The sequence below is a fragment of the Harpia harpyja genome, chromosome 7 (assembly GCF_026419915.1).
Source record: "Harpia harpyja isolate bHarHar1 chromosome 7, bHarHar1 primary haplotype, whole genome shotgun sequence".
NCBI lineage: Eukaryota > Metazoa > Chordata > Aves > Accipitriformes > Accipitridae > Harpia > Harpia harpyja.
In genome coordinates this window covers 27,684,535-27,703,856 of record NC_068946.1, presented here as the reverse complement: position 1 = coordinate 27,703,856, position 19,322 = coordinate 27,684,535, and the positions used below count along the sequence as shown (strand labels likewise).

Genomic DNA, 19,322 nt, shown 5'->3' with positions numbered 1-19,322 from the left:
TTCAACTGTTTACTCTCAATATATGAACTAAGCAAGAAATTAAATATTTCAGATAGTAACCAGCCCACTGTTTCGAGTATATAACAAAAACACTCTTTATGACAGCGTAAAGTTGATAGTCTGTGGCCAGAGACTGATCTGGTCCAACTGAAAGCGGTTTAGATGAAACTCTGATGTCCCCATCTTTTCCTTTCACAGGAATGTTGGTTGTTTCTTTCATGTCCTTTTTTTGGCTAGGCAAGTGACAGAATTGCAGTTAAGAGGTCAAAGAAGTGCTCCACAAAGGCACAAACACAGGAAAGAAGAGAGCAAGGATGGAGCTTGTTTTACCACTGTTCTCTTGTTCTTCCCATCCTTCTGATTTTTATAAGCTAACCTTCACTAGTTGCTGTGGACCTTGCAGATAACACTTTCTCCAATGACTACCAACTTTGTCACATAACATTTTCAAATATTTTAAGGTGACATATAGAAAAATCTTCTTACTTCTCAGAACAAGTGCTTCAGTGAGAATATTGCTATTTTTATGTGTTTGTGTTTTGGGGTGTGGAAGAATGCTTGGAGAATTAAGAAAAAGTAGAACTATTTAAAAGTGAAGTTAATGATTCAACAAGGGCAGGTTCCCTTCCAGAATAAGTCTGGTTATATATTATAATTGTACAAATAAAGTGTTCAGTCCAGATCTATTCTCCTCCTCTCCAGTCCTGCACTGTTGGGGCTGGGTTCTTTGCACAAAGATGTGGCTTTTTCTTGGGATCATCTTTTCTCTGGGGGTGCTAATTCCTGGAAAACACAGCTTGAAATTGCAATATGACAGGTGAGTGTGAATGGGGTATCATTAAGAATTGTGCAGTGAAATTCCCAGGAACTGTGTAAGAAGAATAATAACAATTATGAATGGAAAACCTGGAGATAGGGTTACTAAGCTGTAAGCTTTGTAAGATTTGGAAAGAAAACATAAAGATGGGAAATGAAGAAAGAGTGAACCAAATCCAAGCCAACAAAGATATGGCTGCAGCCGTAGGAGACACAGAATGCCATTCAAATGTACCTCAGGATGCTCTGCTTCCATTAGCTGAAATTCATTTGGCTTAGCCTCTTTCATAACGAAATTTGAAATCAGATGCTGTAGAAATAAAATGCCTTTTCTGAGTATAAAGTGGGGGGGATGACTGAGCAAAATTATATCCATTAATAAAAGACAGCTGAGATTATGTGAAAAGATGGTGTCTCAAAAGCAGCTCAGATACTGAACCCCTATTGGAAATCTGTAACAATAACAAAAAAAAGCTAATGGAGTTGGTCCAGACAATCTTCACCCCAAGGTGTTCAGAGAATGAGATTATCACATTTTTTATTACTGACTAATGTTTTCGAAAAGTATGAAATGTCTAGTTTTGCTGTATTCTCCATTCTCAGTTCTGCTTTGTAAGAAAATGAGTGATATAAAATTATGCTGTTTGCCTATCTATCTAAACTATTTTGTTTCATTCACCCTCAACTTTACAAGGAATGAGAAGTCACTCTGCCTTTACAGCAGTTGGGATTTGCAGGAGGGGCACAAAAATAGTGTGGAGGCCAGCTATGCACATACAAGTTTATACATGGAATTTTCTAAAGTAAACAGAGAAAGTAGCCCAGTGCTGAATGCCTCTAGACTAATTATATCCCAAGAATATAGTTTTAAAAAGGAGAGAAAACCAAGTAATACCTACTGCAAGTTCCTTCATAGTATACCCATTCAACAACTCTCCTGGCAAAGCTCCTGGCAAAGCATACAGAGTCACTACTTCTCTCTTTAAAATGTGTTATTTCCCTTGGATAATATTTAGTCTTTAGATTTGTATCAGGGATGCAGTCAGAGCCTGTCGATTTCACTGAATAGAATTCAACACATCCTTGGTAAGGTAGCGTTCATTTTTGTTTCTAATTGCTGTCCAGGACTGAACTTGTTGAGTACTTGCATGGGATTTAAAAACACACTTAATTGAATGGTCAGTGTGACTTTGGGTGGGCAGTACCTGCACAAAGATGAAATGACTAGTAAAGCCCATTTTCACTGTCACTTGTTCTGTTCAACAACTTAAATGAAACATCCAATCTATGAGCAACCAAGGAAACACAGCTTGTGCTGAGAACAGTCCTTTAATTTGGTAAGAAAACAACTGTAGCATTTAAAAACCTGATGTTCTCACGTGGTCACATGGGCTGACTTTGCACTTCTCAGCTGAGAATCCTAGTCCATAGTCATAAACAAGTGTGTGCTTTCTAATCTTAGTTTACTATTAAAAATGATTTGTCTCCACACTGGCTATTGTAAAAGGTTTATCAGTAAATAAGAGCTGGCCATCTGGCAGCAATCTGACTGTCTGGCATTTCTTTCATTTGGTGTAATTAAGACATAATGTCAATGAGGATAGAAAGATATTACAGGATATTGTTTCCCTTCCTGATAGACAAAGAGCAAAGCAAGCCCAGGCATTTAGAGAGAATAAACTCTGAACTGCAGCTGAGATGTTTATTCTCCTAGCAAAGATGTTTATCCTGCATCTACAAGGTTTATTACAAAGATATCATGGCTGTTGTACCAAATCGTTAGCAATGCAAATGTATTCATTTTGCCCCATAGATGAGGGTCCTATATGCTGACAGCATCTCCTGAACCAGCAGTAAACAGCCCATTTCAACTATCAAGTTCTGCGTTTCTCTAACAGCCAAGGTGATATTTTCAAGAGAGATGTAAAAAAACCCAAATCCCCCTATTTTTCAGTGGATAATGTGAATGAATAGTGAATTCTATTTGCATGTATATTAAGCTGATAATTGTACATTTCTGTATGGAAGCACAAATGATAACAGTTGCAGTTCAGATGATGGGAGCATGTTATAATGACCATGGCTTTAATAAAAAGCCATGCAAGGCTTTTGCAACAAGAATTTCTGTTACAAAAGCTTTAAAAGTAAAATGTTCTTTTTTTGTACTTGTCCTGTAAAGGTTCCAAGGCCACTGAAGTCACTGAAGGAGACTGTGAAGCAGTAGTTATTAGTTACTAACAAATACGAACATTTCTCGGGTTCCCCATGGTATCACATCAGTAGTAGGTAGCTGTTATCTCACCTTTGAGTAATGCAATGTAGTCATCAAAATCCACTCCTCATTATGAAACTCTTTCATTAGAAATGTCACGCTTGCTATCAGTGCTGGAAAGTTGATCTGAATGAACACTGAAAAAAAATTAGAAAAATAATTACAAAGGGTTTTTTAATAGAACATACAGATTTGCTTTTTCTGCATTTCCAACCATTTTAATTTGTTCTTTGTAAACTTTTGATATTTTTTTCAATTAAGCCTGTAGTAAATGAAAGTTTCATGGGACCTCATGAAAATATATACTCAGACACTGGACCTGTGTGTCTTTTCTAGAAATATAAAATGACAGATCCTGCACTAGAAATTTTTGTTTCCTGGGAATTCAGTAGGAATATACAATTCTGGAGACTGTACTATTCACTATTTGTGCAATAAATTGGCTATTCTCATGACAAGCGCTTTGTGAACATCTCAAGCTCTTAGCAATGTTCATTTATCATGGCGCTTTAATGTTTTTGCATGCTGAAGTAGATCAGCAAAGCACCAAGTCTATCTGGAATAATTGAATAATTCCCAAACAGGAGGAAAAAACAGTGACATCTTATCAAATAAATAGTTTATTATATATTAGAATGATCTTGTTTTGGCCCTGGTCCTGCAAAGGCAGAAACACACACTAGGGCTCATGCGAGCAGTTGGCTTCAGTGAAGCCAACGGCTCATGCGAGCAGTTGGCTTCAAGGAAGCTGGTATGGTGAATAAAGAATTGCCACTGACAAGGAAGCAGAGTTAACCTAATGCTCTAGCAACAGAAAACTCACATCACTTAGTCCTATTTGTAGCTAAAACGTTCCAGGAATTCATCACTCAGACATGTTTTTATTGGAACAGCACTCAGTTACATGCTCTGTCTTCCTTCTACATAACAAAATATCTCCCTTTGACTTATGAAATCATGGATACTTTAACAGACATTAAAACTGATCTTGTTTCTTTGCTGAATTTCCAGGGATCAGGTTTTGCATATTGTGCCAGAAACATTTCAGCAAGTCCAGCATCTTCAGCATCTTTGCAGCAGTTTACTGGTGAGTAAGAATAACCATGTGTGCCCAAAAAGCAGAGTGAGGTCTTGGGCTGTAAAATTTGCATGTAACTTTGGACAGGAATGAAGGTTAAAGTAGACTTGAAAAAGTGTTACCTAGCTTTTTTTTCTTAGTGTAGGGTGGAGTTGCCCTTCCACTACCTGAAGAAATTTGTGGGAAGAAGTTAGTTTCCTTTCATGGCTCTGTGAAGGTGCTGCTCCTTACCAGTGGTGCCTGAGTCAATGGGAACACTAAGCCTGTGTTGCATGCTCTATAAACAGATGGCTGGAGAATAGTTAAGGGGAGAATTTAAGGGAAAACTTCTTCCGTTTTTTGATATGCAGCTACTCTATCTTAAATATATTTTCTCACTCTGAAAACAGAGCTTGATTTGTGCATTTCTTTCTTCTCCTCTGCACAGCTGGATTTGTGGAAGCCCCTGCTGCCTGAAGACATCTGGGCTGGAGAAGACCTGCACATAAGGGTCCCAGCCCCTTTGGTGCAGGAGGTGAAAGACAGCTTAGATCAGCATATGATCTCTTACAAGTACAACCTCTAATTTCCTGATGGGAAGGGCTGGCTTTAACATTCTTCCTTGCTATCACAAAAGGACCTAGCCCTTTCCAATGAACAGTCAGCAAGTACTGATGATAGGATCCAACCTTTGTTCCAAGTGCCTCCAACTTACCTTGACCTGCCCAATGCACAGATGCTATATATACCTTAGAGTTTCAAAAGCACATTCCCCTATGCCCTGCTTATTCACCTTCCACCTAGCCTGGATTGTGGATTTGGAGCTGGGATCCAAGACAGCTCAATCTGTCTTGTTTCCTGCTGTTGACTTCTCAGCGGCAGAGGATGGCACTTGGATGTATGGCTCAGTTTTTCTAGTCTAAACTAAAGGAAGCCAAACTTGGTACAACCACTATTTATAGGAGCATGGTTTGCTCTTGGAAACCATGGATACTTGAACACAAGGTCCTCCCTATTTTGGACGGGCCAAAGGTTTAATCAGTGTGACTGCAGCGAAGCAGTCTCTGTAGTTCTCCTTTTCCTTCCATCTTTTGTTGCTCCTCTGGCTTTGAGAAGAGCCATTTCAAAATGAATATTCAGCCAGTTTCTTCAAAGCTGCAGTTTCCTACCCCTATCCCCTCCTCCCCTGCCAGGCTGGTAAGAATTTCCTGGCACCATCCAGCCAAACAGACATCCAAGCCTGGGACAAAAGTCCCCGTGGCAGGTCCCCACTGCGCACGCAATTGGGAGCCAGGAGCTGCAAATGGCTCATGATGCTTTATCACACCTACCCAGCCACACATCTTCACTAACTGCCACACTTCTACTTCCAACCAGAAGATCTCATCCAGATACAAAGAGTGTTTATAAAGCCAAATGGGATTAAATAAGATCTATTCCTCACACAGTTCCATTCCCATTTGTAACTGACTTTTTCAGGTAACCAGTAGCTAGCTATATTTCATATAAACAATCCTGTAGTCATTATCAGGGCTGGTGACAAATGGCCTATGGACATACACTGACATTTACCAATCCAAGATAAGTTAAAGGACAATTGGTGCCACTTCAAAGCTGTTTAGAGTTAAAGCTCATCTTGACATCCTGCATCTTGCCTGACAAATTTTTTTTAGTAAGTGTGATGCCCTGACAACCAGAGATGGAGAGAGATGAGGTGGGAGCCAGTACAAATGATCTAGCATCAGGTTTAGATATTCAGGACTTAGACAACATTCCAGAAGATATTTAACCTCTTCTTTATGTCAAGGCTCTTAATTTTCTAATAGTTTCAACTGTTTCTAGTGGAAATTTAAAGACTAAACTGAAGGTAGCAGCTTAATCTTTTTTTTTTTTTTCCCCTGGATTGGGGCCAGAACTGTTTCCACCTTGTGTAGGGTCCTAAAGAAAGAGGTGGGTAATTTAATAGTGAAGCCGAAATTCTGGCTTTGTATTGAAAAGGGGTTGAGATGAGTACGGCAATGTTAGAGTTAAAGTTCCTATAAAATTCAAAGCAGGAACCACCTTTTAGAAGGCAGTTGACATGCAAGGAAGGTAACATGACAGTTAGGTATATAATGATAGAGACATAAATGACAAATTATAATCAGGACATCAATATTCTGACTGTGTCAGACTCCGGGTTTTCAATTCTCCAGGGCTCTGATAAGGCATTTTGCGTGTGTGGTTTCAGTTCATGGGAATTTGCACTGCCTGAATTTTAGTTTGAAGTTCAGATGTGAATAAACATCAAAGCTCAGAGTGAAAGTCAGCTGTAACTACTCTTAAAAGTTTCTTATGTGCAGTTTCCAGAAATGCCGATCAGTGCTACTGTCAGCAGAATAGCCTATTAGCACTTTCAGCGTTTGAAATCAACAATGTTTAAGCTACCTTTGCAATTGTCTTATCACAAGAGTTTACAATGAGCACAGATTTGTAACAGTGTTACAAGGGGCTGATTGCAGTGAGAAAGCATAGTGTATGATCCAAAGTCCTCTGAAGCCAAGGAAAAGGTTGTATTGACTCCCTTGATCATGGAATCACTCCTGTGCTATACTCATTTCTGAACTAATTTGTGGCTAAAAAGCAAGAAGAGCTTTTTGAAGGAAAGAGGGGTTTTGTTCTGATGTTTTGTGAATTGCAATAAATACTTCTGGGAAGTCTTTGCAAATTGAAAATGTCTCCATAAAATACAGTGAAACCCTAATCTTAAATTTTTCACTTTTCCCTCCTTTTCCCAAAATGTGGTATTTTAAAGTTTTGCCCAGAAGTAGAAGTGGTGAAGAAAAGAAAGATATTGAACATTTTTTTGTAGAAAGTTGTCAATCTTTAAAAAAAAATCTAGGAAAATTATTACTTTATTGTTAAAACCCAGTGAAACTCTCAGTACTTTGAACTTTCTCTTACATGAAAGTAACCATTATGTTGATGGTGATGAATTTGCCAGGCAGCCCACAAGAGAAGAGGCTAAATCCTTTCATTTGTTGATATAAGCAATGTACACACCATGATAGTTCTGCAGCAATTGTTAGGGATTGTTTTCTTTTCTATCTCTCCCTTTCCTCTCCCCTCAGAGTCCTAATATCTGACGTGCAGGAACTTGTGGATCAGAGCATGCAAAGGGAGAGGACCAGCCACACGCAGGTCCTGGAAGGTTATGTCTACACCCAGTATCATCCAATGGAAGAGGTAAAGAGGAACCTAAATCTGCTTGCTTGCTTTGTTGCTGCTATTTTGTAAATGCCACAGCAAACAACTCTGTGCTTGCAGAAAGCTCGGCTGAAGTCAGTGGAGCTCCTTCTAGCTTTCTTCTTTGCAGAATCAGTCCTTAGCATTTGACTAGAATCTTGGCCTGGTTGAATTGAACATGAATTTGCCGTTGATTTTGATTAAATCCTCAATTCCTCCCTGACCAAAGCCTAAATGCTCTGCATGAAGCAGCCATATTGTTTTGCAGATAATATTCTGGGGTTCAGTTGATTGGTTTGCTACCTCTCTACCCTATTATGCTTTATCACTATCTCTAGTATTTATTCATTTAAGCCCCAGTATGTTTGAGGCTGAGCCAAAGGTGAAGTGCAATGACTATTGTGGTCTCTGGAATCCCAGTGAGGAAGAAGAGGTGAACAGTGGCAGACCTGTAGAAAGAATTAATTTAAGGACAGGTTTTTGACACTTCAGGAGAGAATAATGTCATGAGGGTGGGTAGTGAAGACTTCTTGGTGCTATGTTTCACAGACCAGGGTAAACCTGGACAAAGGCAGAGCATGGTGGTATTCTTCCTCCTAGCCACATAATAAGAGTCAGAGAACAGAGTTAATCCTCATGTATATTTTGTTTGAACTACCCATTGGGGTAGCTGAACTCAGGTAGCTGAACTGCTGCTGAACTCAGATGTAGAAAATCAGTACTGATAGGGAAGAAACTGTAATACTGTTTTGAAGATTTGATAGCGTGGCTCCATGTCTGGTGAAGTCAACAGAAAGATGCCCAATAGGATGGGCATGTTGAATGAGATCCAGAATAGAGTATCAGTGTTGTATTGCAGTGATGTTATCTTTTAACACCCAGCAAGATATGACCATGTCTTTGCTCAGAGGCAAGTGAAAGGCCTTCCGTGAGTGTTAAGTGATATCACAGATTGAAATAAGCTCTGAGGAAAACATTGCTTGTCTAAGCAAAAGAAAATGGTTTAATCTGGAAATGGAGGTGGGAAAGAAAAGGAAACTCCCACTTTGGACCAAGAATTCTCTGTGACTACTTTAGATTTATCAATGGATGACTCAGATCCAGAAGAGCAACAGCGAGCTGGTGACTCAGCACTACCTGGGGAAGACAATTGAGAATCGAACAATGTATTATCTGCAGGTAAGAGAGGAACTTTCTTAAAATGAATAAAAGGTATCTTCACAAAAAAAGTACACAGGAGAAGACAGGATTCAGATCTTTCCTAAGACAGTGCTCATCCCAATTCACTGAAATAACAGGAGATGGTTTTACTCTACAGTACAGTAAGATTTGCCAACTTTCATATACACTATCACCATAACCTTGCTATTGCTATTATGCAGTGAAAACAACAAATTTAGCTGAAGTCTTGTTTAGAATTACAAATCAAGCTAAAACTAGCTTGGCAACAGCTGTGTGTGAGGATAAAGACTTTTGGTTTTTTGTTTTTATTACTTTTTACAGCATATACCCTTTCTGCTAGGAGTATTCTGTGACATTTTTTATCAGATGCTCTAGTAAAAACCATAGTCTTAACAATTAGGTTAGTTATTGTCTAATCTGTTCCTATCACTGAGTAAAATTAGATTCCCTGCCTTTATGTGCTTCCCCTTCTAAAAAGAAAGAATCTCAAAGTAAGAACAACCAGTCCTGCGAATGACTAATATAAATGAAAAAGAAGCTGTTTTATTGACACTCCTGCTCAACAGACACTTTAAAACTCTTGCCCTGCAATACTACAGAGATGGGGTGATTAGGAAAGAGAGCTTGTCAATGATATCTGTAATAATAATAATAATAATAATCTCAGATGGCTCAATGGCATATCAAGGCACATCCTTTTCTTTCTGTATTATGCTAGGCTATTTTATTGTAATGTAACAGTTTTCCAAATGATCATTTTTACACTCTCCCAGATCAGTCAACCATCAGATAAAACCAAAAAGATCATTTGGATGGACTGTGGGATTCATGCCAGAGAATGGATCTCTCCAGCCTTCTGCCAGTGGTTTGTGAAAGAAGTGAGTCCTCACTTTTCCACTTAAGATAATAAAAAAACCCCATATCGCTTTGGATACTTCAGTTCTCTTCTCTATCATGGTACCAAGAATTATGCTTTTTCTATTAAAATATGATTTTCAAAATTAGTACATAGTACAGATACCTGTGGAGGCCTAAGTCCAAATCACAGTTTGAGATGAGATATGGGACAATATTTGTTAGCGCATTGTTTCCTCCACCTGAACTGATTCCAAAGCCACTGAACTTGATAGCAATCTCTCCATTTTCCACAGTGTCTTTTGGATCAAGCCTCTCTGCATCACAAAGCCACAGTGGCCCTGGAATACAGCAACCCTAAGATATGGTATAGCAATATTCCACATTGTCCTGGTTTCAGCTGGGATAGAGTTAACTGTCTTCCTAGTAGCTGGTACAGTGCTATGTTTTGAGTTCAGTATGCTAAGAATGTTGATAACACACTGATGTTTTCAGTTGTTGCTCAGTAGTGTTTAGACTAAAGTCAAGGATTTTTCAGCTTCTCATGCCCAGCCAGTGAGAAAGCTGGAGGGGCACAAGAAGTTGGCACAGGACACAGCCAGGGCACCTGACCCAAACTGGCCAACGGTGTATTCCATACCATGGGACGTCCCATCTAGTATAGGAACTGGGAAGTGGGGGCGGGGAATCACCGCTCGGGGGACTGGCTGGGTGTCGGTTGGTGGGTGGTGAGCAATTGCACTGCGCATCATTTGTACATTCCAATCCTTTCATTATTACTGTTGTCATTTTATTAGTGTTATCATTACCATTATTAGTTTCTTCTTTTCTGTTCTATTAAACCATTCTTATCTCAACCCACGGGTTTTGCTTCTTTTCCGGATTTTCTCCCCCATCCCACTGGGTGGGGGGGAGTGAGTGAGTGGCTGCGTGGTGTTTAGTTGCTGGCTGGGGTTAAACCACGACACACATGTACTGAAAGTACATGGCGCACAGATATGCTATCATGTAGCTTTCATACCTGCAAGACTGTATACGTATGAAATACACCATAACTGGATACACTGTCACTTTGTTAATGGCAAAAGGTAGATACCTCAACATATCTGGGGATCAACTAGATCTTAGATACCATGGTGATATCCAGGAATGAGCGATTCCCTGATGATATTTCTAAACTAGCTCTTTCCAGTGATTACCACTAGATTCTCTGCTCAGTTCTCTGTATTTTTTCTTTTCAGATTCTTCAAAATTACAAATCTGACCCAAAGATAAGCAGATTTCTGGAGAATTTGGACCTCTACATCTTGCCAGTCCTCAATATTGATGGCTACATCTATTCCTGGGAAAAAGTAAGTAGTGAAAATCCAGGAACAAGATTGAAAATTAGATGTACACAGCATGTTTTGTTAATTTTAGGTACAATCATAGCAATTATATTTGAACAGAGAACAGTGACAGAATCATTACTCACACAAATCCTCTCATGGCAGAGAGATTTTGTTTCTTCTGGTAAATCTGCAGTCACTTGAGATTACAGGGCTAAAAATTCCTGGCAAGTGTTATGAGCCCTGGGAAGAGAGAAGGACAAAACCACAGGATCAATTGCTTTTGGGTTTCTGGGGATGGACTTACTTCCCTGCTAACAGCTCAAGGCTTGGTTGATGGCCTTAAGCATATCCAGATGAGTCAGTTATTCTTCGCAAGAGGTCCCAACTAGCAGATAGGTCTAAGCACCTTTGCAGCATGGGACAAGAGGAGAATTGGTCAAATATTGGGCTATTTGGTTTTGAAATAGGTGTGCCCTCCCAAATAATCTTCCTTTTGTGATATGGAGGATAATGCAAACTGTTGGTCTTCAGCAACTCTCATCATGCTTCCAGGCTCCTGAGCCCACTTGAAACACCTTTTAATGCAGGACCTTAGCATGGCCAAACAGGCTCAGCCTACCACCATGTGGATCCTGCTGTCTCCCAGCTTGCTCCCTGGCAGTTTTGGGGCTGTGCTGCGTTTGGCTGAGATAGAGTTAGTTTTCTTTGTAGTAGCTAGTATGGGGGTATGTTTTGGATTTTATACAGAGTCAAGATCTTTTCTGCTTCTCACACCAGCCCACCAGCGAGTAGGCTGGGGGTGCACAAGAAGTTGAGAGGGGACACAGTCGGGACAGCTGACCCCAACTGACCAAAGGGGTATTCCATACCATACATCGTCATGGTCAGTATATAAGCTGGGGGAAGAAGAAGGAAGGGGGGGACGTTTGGAGTGATGGCGTATGTCTTCCCAAGTAACTGTTACGCATGATGGAGCCCTGCTTTCCTGGAGATGGCTGAACACCTGCCTGCCAATGGGGAGTAGTGAATGAATTCCTTGTTTTGCTTTGCTTGCATGCGCAGCTTTTCCTTTACCTAGTAAACTGTCTTTATCTCAACCCACGAGTTTTCTCACTTTTACCCTTCCTATTCTCTTCCCCATCCCACTGGGGAGAGTGAGTGAGTGGCTGTGTGGGGCTTAGTTGCTGGTTGGGGTTAAAGCACGACAGGGACATACCACACATTGCACTTCGATGGACATGTAATTCAGCTGGGAAGCTCATATAGGCAGTGCGGCGAGGTCTGCAGAGAACCAAGTATAGCAGTGAGTATAGCAGGGAACCAAGAAGCAGCAGCAAGATTAGCTGACAAAAAAGCAGTCATCTTCTTGAATCTGAAACAAACATAAGTTCAGCTATTGTGTCTTGGACACAGGTATCCCTCACAATGCCAAGCTTTTATTAGGAGTGCAACACTGCATGGAAGCAGTTGAGTACTACAGAAAAAGCATACTCTTTTTTAAAGCTCAGGAGGCTCATTTCAAGGTGCATGCAGGCTTGTGGAAGATGACAGCCTGGCTGTAGTAGCTAAAATGTTCTATCACTAAGCTTTATCACCCTTGCATGCAGACTTGCACTCTTACAATGCAAGAGTTACTCAGAATGCAGACGTCTGAAATAAAGGAGTCTTTACACTGTACTGTCACTAGGTCCTATGGATCACTGAGCTGTTATCATGTAACTGAAGTTACTTTTGTTTAGGATCGTTTGTGGAGGAAAAATCGTTCTCCACATATGAATGGCACCTGCTACGGGACAGACCTGAACCGAAACTTCAATTCCTCCTGGGGCAGTAAGTTCCAAATATTTCAGATCAGCAACGCAAATGTAAAGAAAGAGTAATAACTAGTCTCTGAAATAAGATGAAGTCCTGTAAGAAAGGAATACTCATCTTGTTGTCACCAAGACATATGTAAAAATAAAAACATGGTTTGTAAAAATATTAAGTCATTGGCTTTCAACTGGCATTTATTTTTGTGAGCAGAAAATTGCTGCTTATATAACTATACCTCTAATTCACTGCAGGAGCAAGCATCAGCTCTAGGCAGCAATGCTAGGAGTTAGTTACTTAACAGCCAGTATTTGTGTTTGCCACATATTTCAAGGAGCCTCCAAAGCTTCCCTCACAGGTGGTACACTGTGGTGGTGTCAGAGTGTTTTTGTTGCAGCCAGCCTGTAAATGTGCGTCAAATATTTCAGTCTTGTAGCAAATTTTAGTTGCTACCAACAGAGTAAAATGTTAAAGTCCCACTGAGCTGTCTAGTCTCCCTGCCCACATAAACACATACCTTAACACTCCAAGGTAAATTTCCCTGTTCCCTCTGAACTGGCGTTTATATGTTTCTCCTTTGATTCACTTTTTGTATTCCTCTCCAGGTATTGGTGTTTCTTATAACTGCAGCAGTGAAATCTTCTGTGGATCTGGACCAGAATCAGAGCCTGAGACAAGAGCTATGGCTCAGTTTATTGAAAGAAAGAAGAGTGACATTTTGTGCTATTTAACAATTCACTCCTACGGACAGTACATCCTCACTCCGTATGGTTCCACAACTAAACCTCCAAGTAACAATGAAGAACTGGTAGGACAAAACATTCATCTTCTACACTTGTAGAGAACAAGCACAGGCAGTACCATGTGGCACAACTCTATTTGCCCTCTTGCGTCTCCTTCAGAGGAGCTGGACATATTCAGGTGCTTGGGTCCCAGAGTTACTGCTGCTCTGTGCAGTATCAGCAAGGTTTATTTGCCTTAGAATTAATCCTAATCCTTCACCTTAAATCAGGAAAATTGAACTATTACAGATAGGGTTACTGCAATGCAAGGTAAGTGGAGAAGAGGACCAAGTCCTTGCTGCATACAAGAATGTGTTTGCACTTTAGGATGCCAGCACATTATACACATGATTGTCACGATTGTGTTCAGAAAGGGTATTCCAAATGTGCTCACTAGGAGAATGGGAGGCAAGTAGGCACCTACTTCTTAGTTACTTCTCCCCTCAGTTTCTGAGTGTTCTAATTTGAGTTCATTAACATGTGTATTTATGAACATTCCAGTAGCTGGAGCACTAGTCAAGAGCATGAAGGACTTGGGTTCAGACTTCATATGAGTCATAGGAGAAGTCATTTAGTCTATCTATGGCTCAGTTTCTAAAGATGGTGGGATACAGAGTCTATGGCAATATAACAAGTGTAAGAGATCAATCACTGCTGTAGTCAGTATCAGGATGCTATACAGCATAGACTCTAATTCTCCAAGATACAGCCCTCTAGCTTTACAACAAAGCAAATATCTTCTCTACCTAATCGCAGAGTCATTTTAAAAATTTCAACATAATTTGCATTTAAAAAATCAAGAAAATTTGCCCAAATGTTTGTAATGAGTTTCTCTAAAGTCCTGAACTAATACTATCAAAACTTAAAGCTGATCATATGTAAATGTAAAGCTGAAAGAGACAAAAATTTTGGTCCACTCAAAATAATTGCCAAATGTACTGGCACTGATGACAATGCTGTTCCTATTTTGAACTTACAGATGCGTGTTGCAAAGAAAGCATCTGCTGCCCTGATGGGAAAGTATGGGACCAGATATGAAGTAGGATCAACCTCTTTAATTTTATGTAAGTTTCCTTATGTTTCCCTTTGATTGCTCTGTTTTTCAAAGAAGAGAGTCATTCTTGTGTCACAGGCATCAGTAAGTACTGTTTTGCTGAGTTTCCTCTTTGACTAATATTTAATGGGCTGGTTCGGTGGAACATCTAAGCAACAGTCATTTGAATACAAGATAACACTGTACGTTATAAAGCTGACTGCGGGAAGGAAGGAAGGAATCATTGATCAGAAGCTAGTTCCTACATGAATTCCTCACAGATACATCACAGGGGACAGAAGGAGATTGGTGATAGATCACCCCGACCCTGCTGAAGTCAGCAGCAAAACTCCTATTTGTCTTCACTGGAGTCAAGCAAAAATTAAAATCCCAATCAAGTCTATAGTTACTCCATCACATGGCAGCTGTTTGCAGTTCTGTGAGAAATATGTTGGTTTCAGCCTCACTCCTAATAAACTGGATAGCCACATCATGAACACACTGTCACGGCTGATACTAGTTGATACCCTTTACGTAGAGGACTAGAGGGCCCTAGAAACTGCCTGGTAAACCCAATCTTTTCCCAGTAAGCAATAAGTCACACTAGTCACTCAGAACAGTAAGTAATTGGCTCCAATACCCATGCTGTTTTGCATATTCACTGTGCCAGTCCCTGAGTCACACAGTCACCTACTGCATGAGCAATGCGGTATAAGGTAACTTGTCCATGCCTAGGACTGCATTTTGCCAGGGTTTGTACTTATACCAAATAGATAAGAAAAAAGATCCATGAGGCAGATGAACAGTGTTACAGGGAGTAGTCAGAAATTTTTCAGACTTGACCAAAAGTATGCTTAAAAACAAATATACAAAGAAATTCCAGGCAGTGTCAACGTAGGAAATGAAGTACCGGAACAGACAAATGGCCAATCCATCTTGTACCCCACAATAATCACAATAAAATGCTAAATACACATAATCCCTGGAACTCATCTCCTGTTACTGTACAATACCATCTTATGAAGGATTGTTTCACTTAGGAAACTCCATGGAAGACTTTTCGTATAATTAAGAATTGCAGCACTTAGCTCTCCATGTCACAGTAATAAATGGTTACTGCTTAGTTCAGGGGTTCTGGTATAATCTTGCATTAACAATAGCAAGAAGCATTTTCAAAGAACCGTGCTTAATACATATATCTCCTGTCTATTTTTAAATTCACAGACAGTAACTCAGGCTCCTCACGGGACTGGGCTCACATGATTGGCATTCCTTTCTCCTACACATTTGAACTGCGAGACAAGGGTAGTCATGGATTTGTTCTACCCCCTGACCAGATCCAACCCACATGTGAGGAGACTATGTTGGCTGTGACAACTATCATAGACTACATTGATCAGAAGTACTTCCCAGGTGGGGCTGTGATGCTGACCTCTGGCAGCCTGGGCCTGAGCCTTTGCTTGAGTGTTGTACTTACATGGACTGTTTCTTAAAAATTGCTTAGAGAACCCAGCAAGAGACTCCCATGCAAAGTATAATGTCCCTTTGAAAAGACAAAATTACCTAAGCAGAGGAACTAAATGTCAAGTATTTCAATAAAGGCTTGTCCCATACAATACAAGCATGCACTTGTGGTTTTGATAGCTGTGTTTTAGGGAAGGAGGAAAAGAGTGAAGAACTGTGGCAATTTCCCAAGCTGCACTTGCTGGCTCTGCAAGAAGCCAGCTTGAGTACGCATGGGGGCAGAGCACTATTACTGCCTGGTTCTTGAGCATGTTTTCAGGGGCTCACCTGGGCCTGTGCAGCCCTTCCATCAACCACAGTCCTGCCCTGTCACAATTCTCCCCACTGCCTGACCCTGCTGACTCCTGGGTCTTGCTGGCATTAGCAGTATGCCTGTGAGACTTAAATGTCTCCAATTCCCACTACTGAAAATTGGACAGCTTCTTTGACATCCACCTTCCTTCCCTAAACTGCCACATTGGGATTTACCACAAAATACAGGGCCTCAAAAGCTGGTGAAAGGTCATAATCAGGCAACCATCAACAGCAGCCTGAAACAAGCTGAAGAGCTTGAGCTGGTGCAAGCATGTGGGGACAGACAAGAAATGTGGCCCTGTCACTTAGATGCAGTCAGATTAGTGAAGACAGAAACTGCCCAAATCCTTCAAAAATACAGAAGGGAAAGGGAAAAGGAAGATGAGGATGGGGTGCTATTCCTACAGAGCAGACCAGAAAGTGATTTCTTTGCATCCTCAACTTCCAAAACTGTGTGACTGGTGGAGACAAACATTCTCCTAAAGTCAGACTCCTAAGGGATTTCATTACAGATGGTACGTAAAGAAAGTCTATTTACAGAGGGATGCCTTTCTTACAAAGCACCTTAATCCTTTGGGGCTGACTCTGCAGAAGGACTGGGGCCCAGTTTCATGGCTCTCCATCACTTGGGAGAGCCTGCAGCCTGCAGGGATCTGCCTGGGATTCTCATGAGAAGCTGGAAGCTCAGTGGAGTGCCAGAGGAAAGGAAACATTTCAGCCCATCGAGCTGAAATTGAGCTCTCTGCCTGAGCCACTCGAAAGGAAACGCCAAGGAAAGAGCTTCTGTGTTGTTACAGCCAACACCAGAGGGTGCAGGGCATTCACTGAAATAGAGAAGACCTATTTTAACCTGTACTCTGTTTTTGAATCCAGGAGTCCCGCATCCCAGAAATATGTCCCCCAGGCTTGGCTATTACAGATAATACGATAGACTTTTTTTTTCCTGATAGAAAATTAAGAGTCCAGGGGGAAGGAAAAAAAAGAAAAAAAAAAAAAGACTTTGTATGAAATGTCTGATTTTCTTAGCAAATTTCAGGATTCCGCTTGAAAATTGAAAGTGTTCTAACCAGAGATTTTCAACAAAGTATTTCCAACTTTGGGAAAGAGAATGCTTTTTTCCCCCCTGACTGCTTGAAGGCTAGTGATGGCAATTGCAGATCAAGAGCTTCTGCCAGAAAACTCACAGATAAAGGACATTGAGAGGACTGAAATATTACTGTCCTCAAGTTATAAAGTACAGCGAGACTCAGTGACTTGACTAAGATCTCATAGAGGATCTGTGGCAGAACCTGGTAAATTCTTTTGTCCAATTCTCTTCCAATTTTGCCAAGAGAAGGATGCATATCACCTGACCATGGTACTGTTAAAAAAAAAAAAAAAAAAAAAGGTAAAACCTTGCAATCATTTTTCCAAAGTACATCTTATTGTCATTTTGTCTGTACTGTTAGTTGACAAATCTTAGCTCCTGTGTTCATTGTCCACAGATTATTACCAATTGGTGTAGCTAAATCTGTCTAACTCCTGCAGGTTCCCCAGAGCATAGTCCTTCCAGACCAACCACTCATTTTCAGTAAGACCCGTCTGTTGCTGGGCTCTGTAGCAGAAGGTGTCACTAATTAGCACCTCTCCTTGCAGGAGCATCACTCTCCAAACTTATGTTTAGTTTAGGATGTGACTTGTAAGTCTTTATATTTGTATTTGTATATTGTGTCTTTGGAACTGTAAGAAACAAGACAAGTCCACCTGGCCCATGACTGCGAGATGTCTTTAAGCAAGTGGAGTTTGACCACGAGTGTTTCATAGACATTTGCTGGCAAATGGCAGTGAAGCTCCCCAGTGCAACCAGCAGCAGATGGCAGTGCCCTCTGGGGACTGATGCCCACACGCTTACTTTGCCAAAGCCAACCCAGGCTTGGGCTGCCACCTAGTGCTTTCCAAAACTAAACCATGACTACACTGGTACAAAAATGCTGCTGGCCAGGGCTTCTCTGCTAGATTCAGAGACATTGCACAGCCTGAACACCTAGAACCAGAGAGGAAGGGAGCTGATTTTGGTAATCTTGGGTATCTTTTAATAAAATTGTTTGCCACTACAAGATACAATCAGGTGTGTCCCAAAGTTAATTAGCAGGTTTCTGTGGACTGGCTTAGTCCCTCATAAGCTCCTCTTGTAAGAACCACCATCAGGCAGGGGAAGACGCCCCTGCAACTGGCACCTAGGCAGGGGGATGAGGGGAGATTTTGCCTCCAGCATTCCCAGCATTCAAGAATCATAGAAGCAGAGAGGAAGACTTCACCAGAAAAAAAATTAGGTATTTGGCAATAATCATTATCTAGAAGAATGTGTGCTGCTGTCAGCACACTGATCATGCCTGGGCTTACAGGTCCTTGGATCTGTCAGCAATGACTCACCCACTTTGCATAGTGAAACCACAAATGAAGGTTGTGTGGAAGAAGCACCTTGCCCTCATTGCCACTGCAGAACAGATGTCCTGCAATGAGTACTTACAGCTCCTTTTAGGAACTGCCATTGCACAAGCAAGCCACAACCACTAAAAGGCCAAGGCTGCAGCAAATTGATCTTTACAAACATTATATGGGCTCTATATTTCATGCACCCTCCCAGTTCTCTATGTACCTCTTGTGCTTGTAGAAGAGTGGTATGTATGGCTGACAAAAATCACTGCAGAGTGGGTGTATTTTATCAATCACGTTTTGCAAAAGAAAATTTTAAAGAAAAATATAGTATGGATGTCTCTGTTGAAACTCCCCTTATTTCATGAATCCATTGCCTGGCTTTCTCTGACCCTTGCCAGGTTTTGCTTTATGATGAAGTATGGAAAGAGCTGCATTCTGATTTCTTGCATATTAGCAGAAGCACATTATCCTACTGACACAACAGTGTGACTTTCAATTTACTCATGTGTAAACACATGCAAAACTAAAAGTTATTATACAAAACTAAAAGATTCTTTTATTCATTGTTGTTTCTCCCCAATAATTTTACCAAGACCCATGCCCCTTCCCTTTCTTTCTCACAGTTAAACACCCAAATCATGCTTGCTTTATTATATAATTAGTATTGTGAAGGATTAATTACTTTTGGTCATTCAGGTTACTGAATAAAAACAAGGGCATCCCA

General features: G+C 40.7%; 1 protein-coding gene across 1 annotated transcript; it reads left to right on the top strand.

Moving 5' to 3' along the window:
• The first annotated feature begins 737 nt into the window (after positions 1–737).
• Positions 738–15,855, top strand: CPO (carboxypeptidase O). The gene is made up of 11 exons (XM_052793106.1): positions 738–817; positions 4,100–4,175; positions 4,594–4,718; positions 7,256–7,370; positions 8,448–8,549; positions 9,326–9,430; positions 10,649–10,759; positions 12,478–12,568; positions 13,153–13,355; positions 14,309–14,393; positions 15,587–15,855. The coding sequence occupies exons 1-11, from the start codon at positions 738–740 to the stop codon at positions 15,853–15,855; spliced, it is 1,362 nt and encodes a 453-aa protein (XP_052649066.1).
• The last annotated feature ends 3,467 nt before the right edge of the window (positions 15,856–19,322 follow it).